Genomic DNA, 20,342 nt, shown 5'->3' on the forward strand with positions numbered 1-20,342 from the left:
TGGCACCCAGAGACCTGTTAGTTAAGCCTGAAGTTCACCAAAGTGTACGATTAAGCTTCAGTTTCTACCAGTATTAGTGCTCAGAACATCAGCAAGAGAATACACCAATACTAATAGATATTCCAGCAGATCTCTCTGCTTTCCTAGTCTTTTAATGGGAAGTGATTCCTTTCACGCTTACTCATTATGGAAGAATATGAGCAGATGTAACGAAAGTGATCCCTTCATGTTTTCAACAGTTGTATAGACAATATTTGTGAAGTGCATATTCTTGGGACATATTCCATCTTCTTGAGCCTCATGATGCTTTCAGTTGACTGTAGTTTAGCATTAATTTATCTCAAGTATGATTTATTGGAAGAAGCTAATTTCATACACTAAGGTTTGAAGTTGGCCTGTTTTAGTAAACTAGCGGTGGGAAACCTGCAGCCTCTGAGCTAATTATGACCCATCAGGGGGTCCCATTTGGCCCCCAAAGCCATTTTCCCCAAACCACACCTTCTTGGAAAGCCCACCCTGTCCTGTCCCTTCAAGCTCTAGAAAGGATCAGCGCAAGCTGGGCTTTCCCAAGAAAAATGGAGTCTGCTTGCTCTTGTTGCACATGCTTGGAATTTTAATGATAAACAAAATACCTTCCTGTGCTTTTTCTTTAAGAGGTGTGTGTGTGTACATATAGATATAGATATTTGTTCATATGATCTACCACCTGCAGCCTAAAGTGGTTCAGTCTAAGATCTGCTGTTTTGCCATGAGATCTGTGCATCAAGTTTCTTTGACCCTGTCCTTCAACTGACTACTGTAATTGAATGTGTTAGTCAGTTGAGCAGAATCTGGATCTGGTGATGTTCCCATTTCTATTTCCATACCACACAGAAGTCCCAGCATGAAAGACTGCTCAGTTGACAGCCCTTGTGGATCAGTCGAGAAAAAGGATACTCCACAATCTCCAGTGCAGAGCAATGCACTTTTTTATTCAACCAGGCATTTTAAATTTCTTGTATTTTAAACTCTGGTGATGATTTGAGCTTTTTCCTGCCCCTTTAATGCTTTTTAGGGTTTGTATTATAGTTTTATTTTATTATTTTAATTTTTATAAACTGCCTGGAAATGTTTCCATATGTAAAGGCACTACAGAAATGTTTTTCATTAATGACCTAAAGGTGGGTGAGAGAGACAGAGAAAGGAACTGAATGGTTCCTGTAGTGTGGAAGGCCACCTTGGTTTCTTCTGACCAAATCTGCTGTGACCTCAACTTCTCACAGAGCAGCGCTCTCTTGATACATGGAATGCACCCTCAATGTACATGTAAATTCAAACCTTGATTTACTTAATTTGATTAAAAGCATATGGCCTCTCTTATTTTCACCCACTTTGAAGCATTTTATGTCAAGAAGCAGTTCTTTTTTCCCTTTGCGAAGTTGTCCTCTTTTATATTAGAAGGTATTATGTGAGGTTTGGTTCTACGGTTCCTTTTTTGCTCTGCACGATGATGAATGAGTTTCTTTTCCTTTTAAAAAAGAGCAGAAGTCCATTTCAATTATTTATGATTCTGATTTAAGCCCATCTTTATCCCCACAATTTTATTGTGACTAATTTAATTTTGCTGCTCTGCTGTCAGATCCTGACTCCTGCAGTATTTCAAGCCCTGCTTCTGCTGGTGCCAACGGTACTTAAGTAGAGCTCAGAAAACACAGAAAAGCAAACACTGGGGAAAATATCTTAAAAGTCACAATGACAACTTTGATTAGTAGTCTGTATACTCTTATTTGGAATGTTTTATTTATTTCTCATATCAGTTTTATAGGGGCACTGGTGAATGAAGTTTTGAAAAGAGCTAGCAATATCTGAAGAAGAAAAGAGCTTTCATATTGCAAGAAGAAGCAGATGAAAAGAAATCAGTAACAAATTGGTCATCAGTTAACTTTATTGTACCTTTTGAGTGTTTACTCACAGTGTTAGCTGTAATTTATAATTTAGGAATCTGTGGAGCATTAGGAGGGGACGAACAGGACTATAAAATAACTTAGTGGCAGAATAATTCATGAAAAGGGTGGAGTTTCAAAATGGAAGAGTGCCATTTCTTAATTAGTGAAAGTACAGAATGAAGGAAAAGGTGCAGACAAGAATCAAACATGATAAAGAGCTCCTATAAAAGGGACCATTCCCTCTGAGCTTTCTTGAAGGTATTTCTTCCATAGCTTACATTATTAAATTCTGTTTTAGTAGCACTTAAGGACTCAATTATGCTTGTCCATTTGTGTGCATAAAATATCAGTAGGGTAGACAAGTAGAAAACACCATGTAGGGATCTGCACATCTTCGCATGAGGTACTTAGAATGAGTCTGCTTAGAACAAAGCGTGGTTAGATTAACATTCCATGATTGACAGAAAAGTTCTTTTGGAGCAGGAATTCTATCCAGCAGACTTCACAGAATTGGATTCTGAAGAGAGAATTGGATTCTGGAGTCAATGATAAAAAGCTGAACAGTGATAAGAAACTGAAATGTAGCAATTTCCAGAAGGGCATTTAATGAAGGTATTTTTGTTCTGTGGCTTATGTACGTTAAATGCAAATGAGCCTAACAGTAATAAGAGCATGGGAATCTGAGAGGATTTGTCCAGGAACCTGTAGAGCAGGTGTGGCATGTGGGGAACCTTTGGCCTTCCAGGTGTTGCTGAGCTACAACTCCCATCAGCCCCAGCCACCATGGCCAATGATCAGGGTTCCCCAACGTGTATTGAAGGACGAGTGGTGGCTGTTTAAAATAGACTAATAGTAAATGTAGATCAATGTTATGTTATACGAAAGAGGCAATGTGGAATTGGTGAAAGGAAGTAATAGTTCTGGAAATGTATTGTAAAAGCTGAATATGCAAATAGAAAATATGAAATAATTCTACTGGTTATGTATTGCCAAGAAAGGTTGCAATATCCTCGTTGCTGGGAGTGTCATAAACAAGGAACAGTGTAAAGCAGAAAATGTGAAGAGTCAGCCGTAATTGCAAAACTTTGGACGGTGAAAGAAGAGTTGGACACCGTGCTGGAATTAAACAAACCAAAGCTTTTTATTAAACTTTCAACAGTGTAAGAACTTAACCACAGTGAGGGAGGAGTGCTGATTGATACCCAGAGAACTGACTTGGCTGTCCTGCCACAATTGTCCCCTGAGCCTCCCCGCTCATTCCCATGCCAGACCTCCTTGGCAAGCCAGCCCTATCTTCTGTGGGTGTGGACTCCACTGCCCAGGCACTACTGTTTGGATGCCACCTTTTCCCTTCCTATAGGAGATTGCTGCAATAATCCCTCCTGGAATTCCCTGCCTTTCTCTCTAAAGGACCCTTCTTCCCATTTGACCTAGAACGCAGCACCATGGGAAAGGTGGGAAAGGTGTCAGACCAATGCTAATCAGGTCAGACAAGAATAAAATCTTTTCCATTTCTCATAAAGAGCAACCAAGCTGGGCTGTTCCTCAGAGGGAAGATAGTGCCGTTTGCCCAGCTCTGATTGAGCAAGTGAAGGTGGGAAAGTAGCATATGTAACTCGTGCAATGTGACCTCAGCTCTCACACTTACTACGGTGTCCTGGAAGATTGTCAACCAGCAGTGCAAACTTCACCATGGACACAAGGGGCTTTGTGTCTGGTGTAAAGGGCAGACCAGATACCCTATTAATATAGTACTATATTACGATGAGCAAGTGCTGTGGTTAACATGCAGAGCAGAACAAAATTGAGACTTGACACTATTAAACCCATAACAAGTTAAAAATAGCTCCAATATAAAATTTGCTAAACTAGACATAAGATGTAAAACGTTGACTGTGCCAGTAAAATCTCATAAACCAGCATGACAGCAAAACACAGAGAAACCATTGTTTGGCATCATGGCGATTAATCAATATCTACTTGTACCATGTAAACCAGCATTACCCAACCTTTTTCGACCCAATGCTCTCCTCAGATTAAGTATATGCCAATGCTTCCTATTATACTTAATATACTTAACAACAAACTCATTCAGTTTACTGACATTGTTTCGTTAAACAAGTTCATTTAAACATCACAGAAACAATAGGTAGCGAGTGTGTCCCATTCCTGAAGAAAACCAGCGAATAACTGACTGTCTGCGTTACCCGTTTGCACACGGCACTCATCCGTTGGAAGAATGTGCCCTCCACCAATACACCCAGCTTATCAAACACTCTCTCGTGATTGGTTCCAACATCCCTCAAGACAGCATCAGAACATGGGCTAATATCCCTATTCCTTGATATGACACTGGCTGCTATTCAGAATTTCTTTACTAAAGAGCACACACTATTTATAGTGTTATTTCCATGAATTGAGACTATTAAATACATTCTAACTGGAGACAAAACAGTTTAAAAATGAATGATTTGTGTATTAAATAAAATTAAAGTTAAATGCTTCAACTGTCACATCAGACCGCCAAATGTCAATGCCCCCTAATGAACCCAAACACCCCCCTAAAGTTTGTAGTCACACCAGTGCCCCCCTGAAAGGCTGTAACGCCCCCCAGGGGGGTGCTACCGCCCACGTTGGGAATCACTGATGTAAACTCATAAGCTCGATCTTACAATCCAGATAATGCTCATATGGTAAATGCCCTTGGCTTTAGTTTTTGGCATTAAATTTCACCCCTTTCATTTAAATAGAAAACAAAGGGCCCACTTTGTCACACAGATGCATTTCACTGGAGTCATATCAATCAAAAACTCCCATAAAATATTTCCAATCTGAATATTTAGTGAGTTGTAGCAGTGTTGCATCAAGAAATAAAATGATCCCTATCATGTTTCTAATCTATAGCTGCATTGCAATTTCCCAACTAGTGTGGCAAAGCTTCCTTTGATGTCTTCATACAGTTCCAGCAAAGATAAACGGAGGTGGTTCCAAACTCTGGTTTTATTAGCTGCAGTTGTTATAAATTTTTTAAAGGATAATGTGTTCCTGAGCTGGCACAGCGGCAGTTTTGGGGAAGATTTGCTGCAGATTAGATAAGAACACACTTGTTCTGCTACTAGTCATCCAAAGATTGAGTATTGCCATCACACCCATTTGAAAATGGGACTAATTTTTTTTAAAAAAAACACGTTTTCCTCATGTTCTTGGAGTCCTTTAATAAAACAGCTCTAAATAGCTATTTTTATACTGCCATTTCAGTGGGAGTTTATGAAATCCTGGCACTACATAAAATGAACAATTGTGCTTTAAAGCAGAAGTTGTGGCTGAAAATAAAACTTGGACAATGGGGGAAAGAAACCAGAAAAGGTGCACTGACGTCAGGATGGTCAGGTGGGACAAAGCAACAGTGTGAAGCTGAGATACTTCATTGCCAAAGACCACTTGGCAAGGAAAGTGAGAAGAAGGACCAGAGGCAAATGGCCCAGTGGAGAATATCCCAATCCTCTCATTAAACACCCCCCAAAAACCCCATTCTTCTTAAATGATGCCTGTCCTTTCTTCATACTTAATAACATTTTATCAAACTTCTTCTTTAGCATAGCAACATAGGCTGCAATCCTAAATTCGTTTAACCTGGGAGTAAGCCCCATAGGGCATGTTCTGAGGAGACTTGGTCAGGATTGTGCTGTTGGTTGGAATTTCTATCCAAAATAAAGGGCTGCAAATGTTACAGAGGAGGAAGTCAAGGGGACAAGGAGGAGCAGAAGAAAATGAACGACAAGGAGAGGGGACAGAAGATGCAAGAAATATTTTCCAATCAAAGATCTAGTCTGCAGTCTACTCAGGCTATTTGTGTCTTTGGACCTTGGCTTTACGTTTTTGTTTTATTTTGCACTAGCAAGTCTGATGACTCTTCAGTTGAATTTCAGGGTATCTGGAAATTTGAAGTAGATGACACCAAGCTTCTAAGTTCTGTTAGAGGTCAAGAAAGCTTTCTTTGAAATTTTCTCCATGACACCAAGGTGCTGTTCTTCAAAAGTTGCCGATTCATAGTGAAGAATCAATTAACCACCATCCTCATCCTCACACCTGACATCAGTTGTTAAGGGGGGCGGGTTAAGGTGTCTTGGCTCTGGGCATAGCTTGCACCATGGGGACAAGGGTTAATGCTTTGTAGCTGAAAGGATATTTTCCCCTCTTTGGAAAGAACTTGTGTCAGAAGGTGGAAACAAAGCAATGAGCGGCTCTGTGTGTCTTTTTGAACTGATCCTTTGGTCTAGTATTAGATCTCAGCAAGATGAGAGTGGCCAGCATTTTCAGGAAACTGCTAAGGATAGATGACAGAATTTGTGTGTACATACACCAGTGTGGTGTAGTGGTTAGAGTGTTGGACTACGACCTGGGAGACCAAGGTTCGAATCCCCACACAGCCATGAAGCTCACTGGGTGATCTTGGGCCAGTCACTGCCTCTCAGCCTCAGAGGGAGGCAGCGATAAACCCCCTCTGAATACCGCTTACCATGAAAACCCTATTCATACGGTCGCCCATAAGTCGGAATCGACTTGAAGGCAGTTCATTTTTTCAAAGGGTTGTAGAGGGATGCTTTTGCTGGATGCATGGATTAGCTGCAATTTATCAAAAAGACCTATAATGCCTATAGTTTTGGAGTTAACAAATGCTCTGTTTGTCTGTCTGTCTCTGTGTGTGTGTGTGTGTGTGTGTGTGTGTGTGTGTAAATATTAAAAACTTGGGGAGGACAAATCTCTGAGCGCAGTTGTCCTCAGCTGTGCAGGAACACTACAGTAGGGTCCCCCTTTAGGCGGCCTGTTTTTGGGCATTCTGCTAATACGGCAGCTTTCAATTAGACTAAGGCCCCACTGATACGGCACTTGTTCCACTTACGACATTTTTCAGGTGTCGGACAGCATTCTGTTGAATGAGTTCCGCTTTTCAGCGGGGGTCTGGAACGTAACCTGCCATATGAGTGGGGCCCTACTGTATATTGTCACAGAGTCCATACAATTGTTTTGTATCCCTGTGACTATTGCTTGTTATGAAATGTGCTTAGGATGTTTCTTGAAAGATGTGTGATAATGAATGCCAACCAAATTCTTCAGAAAGTTTGAGATTATTTGCCTGCTATGTATGAGATATTATAGAAAATATTTTGTGGCTCCCCAGAAATGTCAGAGGATGCTGTTCCCCATAAATATTAAACTTCTGCAAATATTAAAGCTACTTACTTGTATGCAATAATGGTTTATTTTCCTTTGACCTTCCTTCTTGTGCCCTTAATTTAAGGTACAATCCTAAGCATCCTTACTAAGGAGTAAGGACCATTGACTTCAATGGAATGTACCTCTGAGTAAACATGCTTAGGATAGCTGCTATGCTTTCCTGTGCAAGATTATCTTTGATTTGTGCTCCAAAGTAGCTCACAACACGTGTAGCAGGAACATATCAATAATCAATTCCATTCTTTAAGCCTAACTATATATCAAACACCATTCCATCAATAGATTTAATAAAAAGCTTTCCCAGTTATTTATATCAATAAACTTAATGTCAAAAATTCAACATTATATTAACACTACTACTTATAAATTAAAACCATTTCCAAAGAGCAGCTTAAAACTAATCAAATGAGAGTCAAGGCAAACTCAAAGAGAAAAATAAAATTGCCGTGCACACAAAGCCATATAAATCTAATTTTTCCAGTTAAAAAGTAGTGTGGAGGAGTTTCAGAAATTACACATGTGTTGGCAGGCAGCCATGCCTCACTCCTGGCACTCACTTGGCTCTTCCCCACCTTTTACCTGGGAAAAAACTAATTTTAGTATACCATCAAATCCCACACAAGCCAAAAAGGGAGAGGCACAAATTGGTTTATCTCCAGCTCATTTTATTTTCACATGTGTCTACACATCATAAGTCTGTTTCATCAAATGTCCACATCTGAGGATGTTTTTTAAATCTTCATGAAAACCAGCATGTAAATATACATTTAAATAAGTATTTTGAATGTATTTTTTCTCAAAATGCAGCTTTAAAGTGTATTTTGATACTTTTTTGAGTCAAATACTGTGACTACATTCAGAGAAGTGTGAAATCTGACTGATAGCTACTTTCAGTCTACGCAATAATCTGGGAAGGGTGGATCAGGTCAGTTCACATCAGAATTCGCAAGGACTGAATTCCTCAAGCATCCCTAGAGGACCATCACATGACATCCACTTTACATATTGAGAAACAGCATCAACAACAGCCTTTTTAGCTAGAGTCAGTCATACACTTTGTGTAACCAACAAGGATGGCCAAGTGGGGGCCTGCAGGCTGAATCTAGCCCTCAAAGCAAGATTATTTGGCCCCTTATGGGCCTGGCAAATATTGCTCTAATGAACCTTTTCTGCTTCTAATCTTAATGACTGCAGCAATTAAATGTAAATTGTTTGGCCTGATCTCTGCTGTCATCCTGATACTTTGTAGACCATTTCACTAACAACATTGCTGGGCAAATGCTGTTTTGCAGCATGGCTGATACGCTAACAGTATGCCCTTCTCTATTGATCCGAATGCTCAAATTCACCTGTTGTGTAATTTCAGCAACATTATTTTGTGCCCTTCAAATATGCGGTATGTTCAGATAGAATTAGAATGGCTTTTTGGAACAGCATTTGGTCTAGTTAAAATATCATCAGGGATCATTTCAATGTGAAATAGATGCCTCCAGGGGGAGATAATGGGTTATGGTGACACCTTGCTCCATCTTAGGTCACCCATTTGGACTTGGGCCTTGGTGATTAATAACAGACAATCACCACCAACTAACAGCTGTTCTTCTGTTAGTTAAGGCAAATGACACAATGATTCCAGTCCCTATAGATATGCAAACATATTTAGAAAAACTGATCACTCCATCTGGCACTCCAGCAGAAAAGGCCACTTAGAAAAGCCTCGCTTTGCTTCAGAAGGGAGCTGAAGGTGCAGTATTGCATGTTTGTATCTTCTGTGCCTCTTACTCTGACGCACTATTGCACTGGGATGCTACAATGCCCTTCTGTATTACTACATAGACTCCTGAAATAATTGTTTCAGTTATAAAAGGGATGTGGTATCAGGAGCTTAAAGTGAGCTCCCAATTGTTTTTTTGCAAGGGAGTCTAGTGGGATCAGTTGCACTGGGGAATTCTCTATCAGGAGCGTTCTAGAGCAGCTGAGGGGGCTTGCTGTCAACACCAATTAGCTGACTGGTGCTGAAAGCAAGCCTTTTTGAAGGAATGCTTTAGTACCAACCAGCTGATTGATGTTCACAGTACACCTTCAAAAGGGCTCACTGAAGCCCCACTTTGTCCATTCGCAGGTGCAGTTTAAATCCAAACCACACTTGTAGATGGACTTCAAAGGAGCTTTCTGTAACTTCCGATCAGTTGACCGGCAATTAAAGTGAGCCCCTTTATTTATTTATTAAATGTATATCCTGCCTTTCCTCCCAAAAGGAGTCCAGGGTGGCAAACAACAAGTGATAAAATAATAGAAACACCTTGAAACATCTTAAAATCAATTCCAATACATATGCAGACTCAGATAAAGGTCTGTACCTAAAAAAACTTGTTGGAATAGGAAGAGTAGGTGCTGAAAAGACAACAGAGACAGCACCTGTCTAATATTTAAGGGGGGGGATGCCAAAGGGTAAGTGCTACAACACTAAAGGCCCAATTCCTATATTATGCGGAATGGACCTTCCAATAAAATGGTATCGGCAGGAGACCCTTGCCTACAGAGTGCAGTGATCAACTGGGCATATAAGGGGTGAGATGATATTTCAGGTATAGGACTTCATACTCCAAAACCAGCACCTTGAACTTAGCTGGGTAACTAAGTTGACATCTGATGTTATAAAGATGTCAGGTAATTGACAAGCGGCTGGTTTCACCCAGCTGTCAAAGCTGGCCCCTGGGGAGATACGGATCTGACCCTTTGGCTGAAACTAGTTCTCTACCTCTGCAATATACCTTACAGAGTGATTCAGTGCTCAAGAGAGTTAGGTTTAGCCAAGAGACATCTTATGACAGCTACCATTTGACCCTGGCTGGCTTGTTATCCTAGGACCAGTACTCTGAGCATCCCTCCTTACTGTACTGTAGTAAAAAGTCCTGTTCTACTTATGCAGCTTCTGTAAATGGATCCTGCCACAAATCCCTTACTGTTTATCACTAGGTATCCTGGCAGACGTGCAACCAATGGCTTATGCCCGTCTGGCATGGCACCCTTATTTCTTGAGTGGAACCAATCCAGATGCTGTTTCCTCACCCACTCTGCCCACCTGGTGCCCTGAGTGCGAGAGAATCCAAACACTCATGGCTGGGCTGGAATATACATGCAGCCATCCTCCTTTATAGGTCAGTAATTAGTGTTTTATGTTCTATCTTGTGACATTTTTGTTAGCCACCCTGAGTTCCTGCAGGAAGACGGGTGTGGAGGAAATACAATAGCAAATATAAATAATAATAATAATAATAATAATAATAATAATAATAATAATAATAATAAATTTATTTTTGAGTCGCCTATCTGGCCGAATCAACGGCCACTCTAGGCGACGTACATTGACATAATAAAATAAAATACAATATAAAACCATTACAAAGCACACTCAATAATCAACTAATCACCCCTCTTATATTAATCAACAGCTTTAAAACTAACCCACCCCAGAGATCCCATAGGCCTGCCTGAACAGCCTGGTCTTCAAGGCTCGGCGGAAACCTATCAAGGAGGGGGCATGACGAAGGTCGAAAGGAAGGGAATTCCAGAGGGTGGGGGCCACAATCGAGAATGCCCTCTCTCTAGTCCGCACCAGCCTCACTGTCCTAACTGGTGGGACCGAGAGAAGGTCTTGCGAGGCTGATCTCGTCGGGCGGCATAATTGGTGATGCTGGAGGCGCTCCTTCAGATAAACTGGGCCGAAATCGTATAGGGCTTTAAAGGTCAACACCAGCACCTTGAACTGGGCCCGGTAAAAAACTGGTAACCAGTGTAGATCTATTAACACCGGAGTGATATGATCACAGTGATGGCTGTTTTTAATCAAACGTGTAAGGAGCTGTGTGATCCTCCAGAGCTACCAGTGAGTGACAGGTTGAGCTGCAGTCCTGTTGCTGTCCTGGTGGCAGGGATGAGACCACCTACAGGAAGTGGAGGAAGTCTCATAGTAGTCTAGGACCTCTGAGAACACTGTGCTGTTTGCAGACCTATATACCGTATATGGCAGCCATGGGTGGGAGGTGGAGGAAAAGTAGCTCTGGCTTTCATGCCACTGTTGGAGAAGTAGAGAAGGAGCTGGGTGCTCCCACCATGTCATTTCTGAGACCAAGGAAAGGGGAATCTAGGTGGGCCATTGATGAGGGGAGGATAGGGGCCACGTGCAAACCTCCCCGCCATGACAGGAATAGCCCTGGGATGCTTCAGTACCATTTGCATATGAGCTTCTCTTGCCATTCCATCGGCACTTTACCTTTCTACATGTTTCACAACCCAGCTTGTAAGTAAAGTTTAATGTTGTAACCACAAGTCATAACATAAACATACAATAACATACTATAAAATACAACAACATTCAAGCAATAAAATAAAATTATACAATAAGATAATGAAAAAACATTAAATATAGGAAAAAAGGATTACAACAAGCTAAAACCAGTGCTACAACTAAGAGCTTAAGTATTTCTTTCTAAGTTTGAGTGAGAGCAGGGCAAAAGTAGCGACTTGGTTGCTAACAGTCGGAAACACGTCTGCAAGAAGATAGTTCAGTTTTTCAACATCAGAACCCTTAAGTTCATCCACCATTAGTAATTTGGGCCTGATCACATTGTAAATTGGACAGTGGAGGACATAATGGATAACATCCTCCACTTGACCAACGCCACAAGGACAGAGGCGTTGTTCGACAGGGAGCTTACGAAACCTCCCTTCAAGATATGCAGAGGGCATGGTCTGCAGGCGAAGGAATGTTAAAGCCCTTCTCAGTGGCGCATTGGTTATGTTAACCAGATATTGAGAAAGACTTCTGTGTTTTTTATAATGACAGTACCAAGTTGAAAATTTGGATGATTGTATCGCCATTGCGTCTTTGTTAGCATCCTTTTCAAAAAGCCAGTCTCTAATATTTTCTCTGTTCCACATACTAAGTTCTCCCAGAGATGGTAAGGAATATGTTTGTAAAATGGGTGACAAAAATTTGGTCCACTGGTTTCCAGCTGTGTAATGGAGAAAGCAGAGTTTGGCAAGATGGGATTCTTGGAGGTTTTCTAATTTCCTATAGTGGCCCAACAATGCAAGATGTACTCTAACAGCGATGGAAGGTAGGCCTACCTCCATCCTTAAATAGGCAGCAGGGGTACCCTGGGGGAGGCCCAAGATCTTCCTTATAAAGTTATTTTGGACTACTTCCAATTGGGCTATGACCTTCTCGTCCCACCCCCAGATCTCAACCCCATACAACATCTGGGCTATCACTTTGCCTTGAAATATTTTAAGTGCAGGGGCTACCAATTGTCCTCCCTTAGCATAGAAAAATGACAAAATGGCACCTACTGTTCGCTGAGCAGTTACCAAGACATTAGATAAATGTATTTTCCACAAAAGGGACTTATGAAAGGTGATGCCCAGGTATTTAAAGGAGGGACACTGCTCAATTAGTTGGGTATTAATTGTCCATCTATGTTTAATATTACTTTTGCCAAAAATTACTACTTTAGTTTTGTTGTAGTTTATCTTCAATTTTTCCATTTCACAGTATACAGCTAGTCTGGCCAATAATCTTCTGAGGCCAATCTCAGTATAAGAAATAAGAGCCATGTCATCAGCATACATTAATATTGAGATTGTCTGTCCATTGAGCGCTGGGGAGAAAAATTTTTGTGACTTCATGGCCTCTACAATATCATTAATATAGAAATTAAATAAAAAGGGAGCAAGTAGACAGCCCTGTTTTAATCCTCTCTTCAATAAAATGGGGTCTGACAAGGACCCTTGTGGGCCCATTCTTACCCTAGCTGTAATATCGGTATATAATTCTATAATTAATCTAAGAAGGCGCTTATCAATATCTGTCCTAACTAATTTCTCCCATAATCGAGGCCTGTCAATGGAATCGAAGGCAGAGGAAAGGTCAATAAAAGCAACATAAAGATGATTTGTATACCCGTTTGTATATTTCTGAATAAGGGCCTTCAAAATGGCACAGTGATCTATTGTACTATGTTATTTTCAGAACCCTGCCTGTTCTGGATAAAAACGTTGTGTTTCTACCTCCCAATCTTCTAATTTATTCAGAAGATGTCTAGCACAGAGCTTAGAAGAAATGTCTAGCAAACTAATTGGGCGATAATTAGTAGGTTCTTGCCTATTGCCCTTTTTAAAGATTGGGTATATTATACTTTGTTTCCAATGAGGGGGTACAGTACATGTTTTATCTATTTCTGAAAAGAGTCTAGACAGGATAGGGACCCACCAAGAATCATTCATCTTGTATACCTCTGGAGGGATCATATCTTCTCCAGGAGCTTTTCCAAGGGCCAGGGCTGAAATCAGCTGCTTACACTCAGATTTTGTGACAGCTGGCCACTCTGGTAAAATGTTTAATTCAGTAGAGACTGTTATTGTCTCAGTATGTGGACAGCTATAAATGGAGGAAAAATATCGGGTCCAACTTTGTGCTGAAATGCATGCCTGAGGCGTGCTGTATGTGGACATACCACTAGCCACTAATTCCCAAAATTTCCTCTCATTTTTTTTGAATTAAGCTTAGGCCAAGTTCCCTCCATTGGTCCCTATAATAAGACAACTTCTTTGTCTTTAATAGTTCCTTATATTGGGATCGAAATTGGATCAATAACTGAATCGAGGAACCTGTCCTTTCCTCTCTAACTTTCCTCTGTAATTTTCTCAAAGCTTGTCTTTTGTTTCTGCAGTCTTGGTCATACCATCCCTTCCTTACATTATTATTCCTCCTAGGATAACAGGTAGTAGTAAGTTGAGAGCTTAACGCACTATTAATTGAACTGAAAATATGATATACATTGGAGTTGGGTTGCAATGCGAGATGCCTTTGATTGAGCATCTGTGGGGTGTTTAAGAAAGCAAAGATTTTCTCACTGAGATTAAGGCTCCATCTAAGATGCTGTTTAGCCTGAATACCATCAATATTAAAGTGCCTCACAAGGGGTATGGCCTTAAAGGCCAAAGGGTCAAAACCAAGGGTAGATGGTCACTCTCCGTTCTATTGTGAACATCAAAGGAGCTAATCTGAGAAAGAAGTGCAGAAGAAACCAAAATGTAGTCAATGACAATGGCTCCTAGTGAGCTTAAAAAAGTATAATGCCCATTAGAACTATCAAAGTTGGAGCCATGGAGGCTATACAGCCTATGCTTAAAAGCCAGATTCAATAAAGATACCCCTTTTTTGTTTAATAATTTGTCCATGGAGGACCAGGACAGATACCATTCATCTTCTGGACTAGATTGCGTCTTCCTAACATAACTACTTATATCTTTCCCAATTCTGGCGTTAAAATCACCAGCCAGAAGGATATTTGCATTTGGCAATATTTGTTCAGCTTTATCCAAGAGGGTTTGCAGGGAGAACCAGGCCTTAAGCCACAGATCTGGGTTCCGATCTGTTGGAAAATAAACGTTAATACAAAGAATTAACCCAAAATATTTACTATCTATCTGGACTGCCTGGATATGATCACAGTCTGACCAGTCCCTTTGTTGTATAATTCCTTTCATATCAGCTGAAATCAAAATTGATAATCCACCACTTGCTCTTCCATACGAGCCTAGTTTAGTGGTAGGAATATTATAGGAGCAAAATCCTGGCAAGAAAGGAGAAGAAGTATCCAGGCACCATGTCTCCTGTAATAAAACAATATTAAATTCTGACAGATACTGTTCAAAACAGGTATCCACCAATTTATTATGCCACCCAGCAATATTCCAAGAAATGGCTTTTATGAGACCTGGAGCTAAAGAAGCGTGTCAATTGGTGGCGTTCAAAATGTTGTGTTCTTGACTCGGGGCAAGAAGACATGCTGAAGATGTTGAGATGCTGTTCTCATCAAGATGAAAATCATTAGCGGGCAGCAATTTTGGGCTATCAGTTAATTTGCAGTCTCTGGGTACGGCTAAATTTGCAGGCTGAGGATCTTGATTAAAATATACTCTTGTTACGGCTTCCTTCTGTCTAATTTTCTGATCAGGGTCCTCAGGTAGTACAGAGTATAACAAGTTGTCATTATCTGGAACGGAACAGGATGGAGTCAATTTGGGCTGCTTTGAAATGGAAAGGCATGTGAGTTTACTGGAGTGTGGGTTGTTTTCCTTCTTTAACGAAGTTGTTTGACTTTCAGATTCAGAAGATTTATAAAAAATTTCTGCAGAGTTGCTGTCAGGTAAAAAGTCCAAAGATGCCATGTCAATCAGAGGTTTAGCTGCAGCTCGGGTTAGCAGCACTGTTTGTTTTAGTTCATCCAATTGTCTCAGTATTTCTTCTTGTTCACAGTTTGGTAGGGCTTCAAAAGAGTTAATTAGTCCTGTTTCTAAAGCTTCATCAGTGCCAATTATTTCTTGCATCGTTTCAATATGTGTATTTAAGCCATGTCTTGTCAAGGACGCTAAAGGTGCTAGGATACTGTGGTTTTTATCATTTGGCACGTTTGCCCGTAGCACAAGGCAGAGGAGTATCTGCTTGAGATGTTAGACCAAAAAGTGCAGTCCTTTTTTCATCTCGGAAAACACGCAGTGGGTATATTTGAAAAGTAGAAAGAAAAACTGCATTCCATGCAGGAAATGGTGGGATGGTTAAAAGACAATAAAATTCGTTTGTAGCCTGTGATACTAGGAAGCCATTCAACTACACTCAGGTCAATCAAATAATGCTGGCATCGAAGAAGTGAGCTAAGTGATAGAATAATTGCTCTTTTAGCAGACCAGTGTCCAGTGTTAAATCTGTTGAGGTTAATCCTTAAAACAACTTGGTTTGTTTGAAGTATGCGGTTGTGCTTGTATGGGCTTGTCCCTTTAATAGGAGGTGAGACTGTAAGCTCTGCCTGTTTTTGGTTGACCTTGGCAATCTTAGTTTGTTCTTCTGAACATTTTTGTTTCCTTTGATGGTCCTTAAACAAATTCGAGTTGGTGCCGATATTTTGAGTTACTTTAAAAGCTGCTAGCTTGTCTCCATAACTTTGCACAGAAGATTCAAAGGCTGTTTTTAAAGAGTCCACCTTTGTGTTAGTGGAAGTTAGATATTCAAAAATTGAGATTACAGTTTGTGCAGTTAGTAAACATTGTTTAGCTGCAGAATCTGTTGTAAATTCCTTTAGTGATTGCTTAACTTGCTCTTCTCCCATCAGAGATGTGTTAGCAATGGGGGAAGGTAGAGAAGACAGAGGTTCAATCAGATGGTTTGATTCCTCATACAAAGTAGAGGACAACTCTAATAGTTGTTGTTTTTCAATTTCTGTTTCCAAATCCCAGTTCAGAGCGTTATAACTGTTGGAAGTGGGGATGGAATAGAGAGGGTCTGTTTTGTTATTATTTTTACTCACAATTTTCTTGTCCTTCACATAGTCCTCAATTTTTGGCTGCTTTGTAGGTTTGGATAGAATGTGAGCACCTGGGCTGGTCCTGTTGCGATTCTTGTTTTTCCCCATTGCTTCAGCGTGGAGGTGTCGTAGCTAAACCCGGTATGATGTTTTTAGAAGTTAGTGTTCAAATTTAGAATATCTCTTGCAAGAAATGTGTTTGTAAAAATAAAACTAGATAAAATTTAAGGAGTGTAGCTCGGCTATTTATAAAATAAATGAAACATTTAAAATCTCATGTGGAGCTCAGTAAAAAGCTGCTGCTCCGTCGCCATCTTAGAAACCCCACAACCGAGCTAAAAACTGCAGGTTACTTCTGGGTTTTGGCTTCCAGGCATTTCTCCTGCTTCATATCTACTTTACGTCGGTCCTTTCTAGCCCTGTATGGATACAGCCCCCATGTGTCTCTTGTGGTTTTCCAGCATGCAGTTTGCCAGCCTCCACATAATCAACTGAACTGCTTATAGCAAGCTCTATGCTGTTGTGCCTTTGGTACTTTTCTGGATAAGGACCAAAAAACAGCAGTGACAAATAAAGCCTTCTCTGTCCACCATGATTTCCCAATAATGTGTAGCTTTACAGTTTGTTTTTCCAATAAATTTCACTTCATGCACTTATATATTATTTGTGCAAATAACCATCATCTACTTAGGTGCTAAAGATCAATAATGTATATACATTTATATTATTAAAAAATGATAAATCATGCAGACTGCTATGGCTATTGGTTCCACTCTGTAGGTTTAATTTTCTAGGAAATTCTGGTTCCTCATATCTCTGTTGCAAAGAAAATTGAAAACACATCCTGAGTTTTTAAAAAAAAAAAAAATTAGTGAGTTACATGTGAAACTCCATGGAAAGAAGGATCATAAGAGGGCAGAAGGTCCCTCTCAGCCTGTGCCTACTTATGCCCATCAGACCTTTGCCATATCCTTCTCTTATCCGTGGTCAAGCGATTGTGAACTGCCCCAAAGAATACAAACACAAAGCAGGGGAAATGCCCTATCAAATTACACCAACTTAGTGTTGACGTGTGTGCGTTGTTGCGTGAAACAGCATACATTATGTTGGAGTTAAGTTGAGCAAGAAACTTCTTCAGAGCATTAGATCATGTTAAGAGTCTTTATTAAGACATTACGGCCAAAGGCTTAAGAGTAAATACATGTAGAGTTTCTTCAGTCACCCCCCTTCTGGTACATCTCTCTCCAAAGGTAAACACAGAAGACAACCTCTCAGTTCAGAGGCAATACACAGAAGACTCAGCTTAACACACATAGCTGCTAGAACTTTTCCCAGTCTATCGCGATGGTTACCATAGCAATGGCCTTGGCTGTCCGTTCCCAGACTGGGCAAAGACATAACTCCCCCTAGCTACAGTTTTTCAGACTTGATGGAAAACAAACTCAATGACAGTGCGGTTCAATGGTCAACACTTAGGATGTTGGGAAAATGAATAGCCTTTCATGTTTAACAGAATGCATTCTGAAAAGTTCTATGAATATTGAATGATTGAACGCTGTTACCCTAATCTATAAATTAGTCCAGGAAATGGTGTTCTGTTGCATACCTTGAATATCCTACATTCAAGTAGAGCTTTGTGAAATGCATTTACAGCTATCTTGTTGAGATTCTTATTAAAACGGATGTGTTATATTCTCTGATATATGTTTATTCTCATGTTGTGGAGCTTTATGTCTCAAGCTACATGGGATGGTGTATAGATACTGAGGCAAGGCTTTGTATAAAATGTGTCGCTGTAAATAAACCCCTTTATGGACCTCCTGGGATGACTCTTCTAAGCTGAGAATTAAAATATTCTCTGATTCACGCCTGTAAAATGAAAAGCGGGCCCTGCTCTGAAGTTAATTTGCTGTGTAAAACCCTAAATATAAATTGGCAGTTGCTCAGTACTCTTTGAAATTAATATTCATCATCACATATAATTGTTGAGGTTGTTTTATGAGACTATCAATTAAAAGAAACCATAAACCCAAAACAAAAGTCAAACTAGGCCATTTGGTACATTGTATTAAATACATTCCTCTCAATCCAGTGGTGGCTTGGGTGCAGGCGCTCTTGTACATGCACATCAATCCCTGGCCTGCAAGTTACCTTGTTTATTTCATTGAGAGGTCATGTGACAAATGTGGGGTTTGGGTCCCTCAATTGAAATTAATGGGCTTGAGCTTTTGTGTGTGAACCTAAGCACAGAAGGAATTCTGGTTTAGGGCAAGTGTTTAGAAAAAACTGGTATGTTTTCTTATAGTTTTCTGATTTATCTTTCTTTAGAGCCACCATATTTTACTCCTGAACCAGAAAGCCGGATTTTGGCTGAAGTGGAGAAGACTGTCCATATTCTGTGTCAGGCAATAGGTAAGTAGGGAGCGGTCACGTTTTTACTTGTTTCCTGTTGATGAGCCTCTTTATTAAACTGACCATTTTCCATGCTAAGAAGTAGCTGTATATGAGGAACATGATTTGAAAAGATGAATCATGCTCATCTACTGGGAAATTGCCCCGTCTGCCTTTTGTTTGTGCTTCGCTGCCTGAAAGGATGCATTCAACAAACGTGGCCAGGTAAAAAGAATTAGTGACTTGAGCTGAGTGAATTAATGGAAGTAAAACAGTGGCTCTGGGATCTATAACCTGGATGGCAGAGAAACAATCAATAATTGCAATAGTTAAAAGCTCCTTGTTTCCTAAAATTATGGGGGTTTTACAATGGGAGGAAAATGTCAGCTGCAGGAACATTCAAGTGTAGTCACACTTCTGCGGTAGCACTCTTTCATTCACATTGTAACTGGAAGGTGTTCCACCACCACCAAAACCTTCAAAATATTTGTAATTCCACTTAAAATGAAATGCGTTTTGCAGGAGTAATTCCACAGAAGCTTGCTAATTAAAAAAAACAGTTAAATGTAATTTTATTAGACCAGAGGACAAACCCAGCAAGAATTGACTCTGCTCCTAAGTGGTCATCTGCCCTTGGAGACCTTTGACTCTCTTCATGCATTACATTTTATTTTGTTCACATTTATTTAAAACATGTCTGTCTGTCTGTCTGTCTGTCTGTCTGTCTGTCTGTCTGTCTGTCTGTCTGTCTGTCTGTCTGTCTGTCTGTCTGTCTATCTATCATCTCTCAAGTCATTACACAGTAGGGTGTACAGCTAGGATTCTTTTATAATGTGCACAAAAAAATATTGTGAATACATACATGTACGTACATCATGGAACTTGACTTTGCTGCTGTTTCCTGCTGAGTATGTCTGTGCAATGAATGAAATAAACTTAAACCTTAGGCATTTAAACTATTTAAACTATTAATTCTAGAGTAAATCCACAGAGTTGATTTGTTGAACCTCAGCACTCTTAGCATCAGTGCAGGCAACTGTAAAAGTAACCTTAAAAAAGCTGCTATCAGTTTTTTTGTCTGTCCAGTTTAAATATGTTCTTGATGTATTAGTGCCTGAACTGGCTGCAGTAACCCAAATTGCTGGCAAGTCTGCATTGTGCTGTGTGAGAACATCTGCACACATCATTAGCAAGGGAGTGGGCTTTGTGGGGGGCTGTGGGACCTGGTCTATGGCATGCCGTCCCCAAGCACATATGCCTGGTGCCAATTTTGCTTATTTTAGCCACTATTCAAAATATTTTTTGTTTACCCAAACATTGTGTGTTTTTTTTAAAAAAAATCTTACAAATTTTAAACTTTCTGATTTTTAATTATGCTTTTAACTGGTCATTGTTTTGTGCTGGTTTACTTCATGTCGTG

General features: G+C 40.1%; 1 protein-coding gene across 8 annotated transcripts in view; it reads left to right on the forward strand.

The window, feature by feature from the left end:
• Positions 1-20,342, forward strand: part of SDK1 (sidekick cell adhesion molecule 1) — a 681,727-nt gene that overhangs the window by 416,173 nt on the left and 245,212 nt on the right. For all 8 annotated transcript variants that reach the window (XM_061599424.1, XM_061599427.1, XM_061599426.1 and 5 more), the window contains one exon: positions 18,860-18,943. In XM_061599424.1, coding sequence (XP_061455408.1) covers positions 18,860-18,943 — 84 coding nt within the window. The remainder of the gene's footprint in view (positions 1-18,859; positions 18,944-20,342) is intronic.

This window comes from Rhineura floridana, chromosome 17 (assembly GCF_030035675.1).
Source record: "Rhineura floridana isolate rRhiFlo1 chromosome 17, rRhiFlo1.hap2, whole genome shotgun sequence".
In the NCBI taxonomy this organism is placed as follows: domain Eukaryota; kingdom Metazoa; phylum Chordata; class Lepidosauria; order Squamata; family Rhineuridae; genus Rhineura; species Rhineura floridana.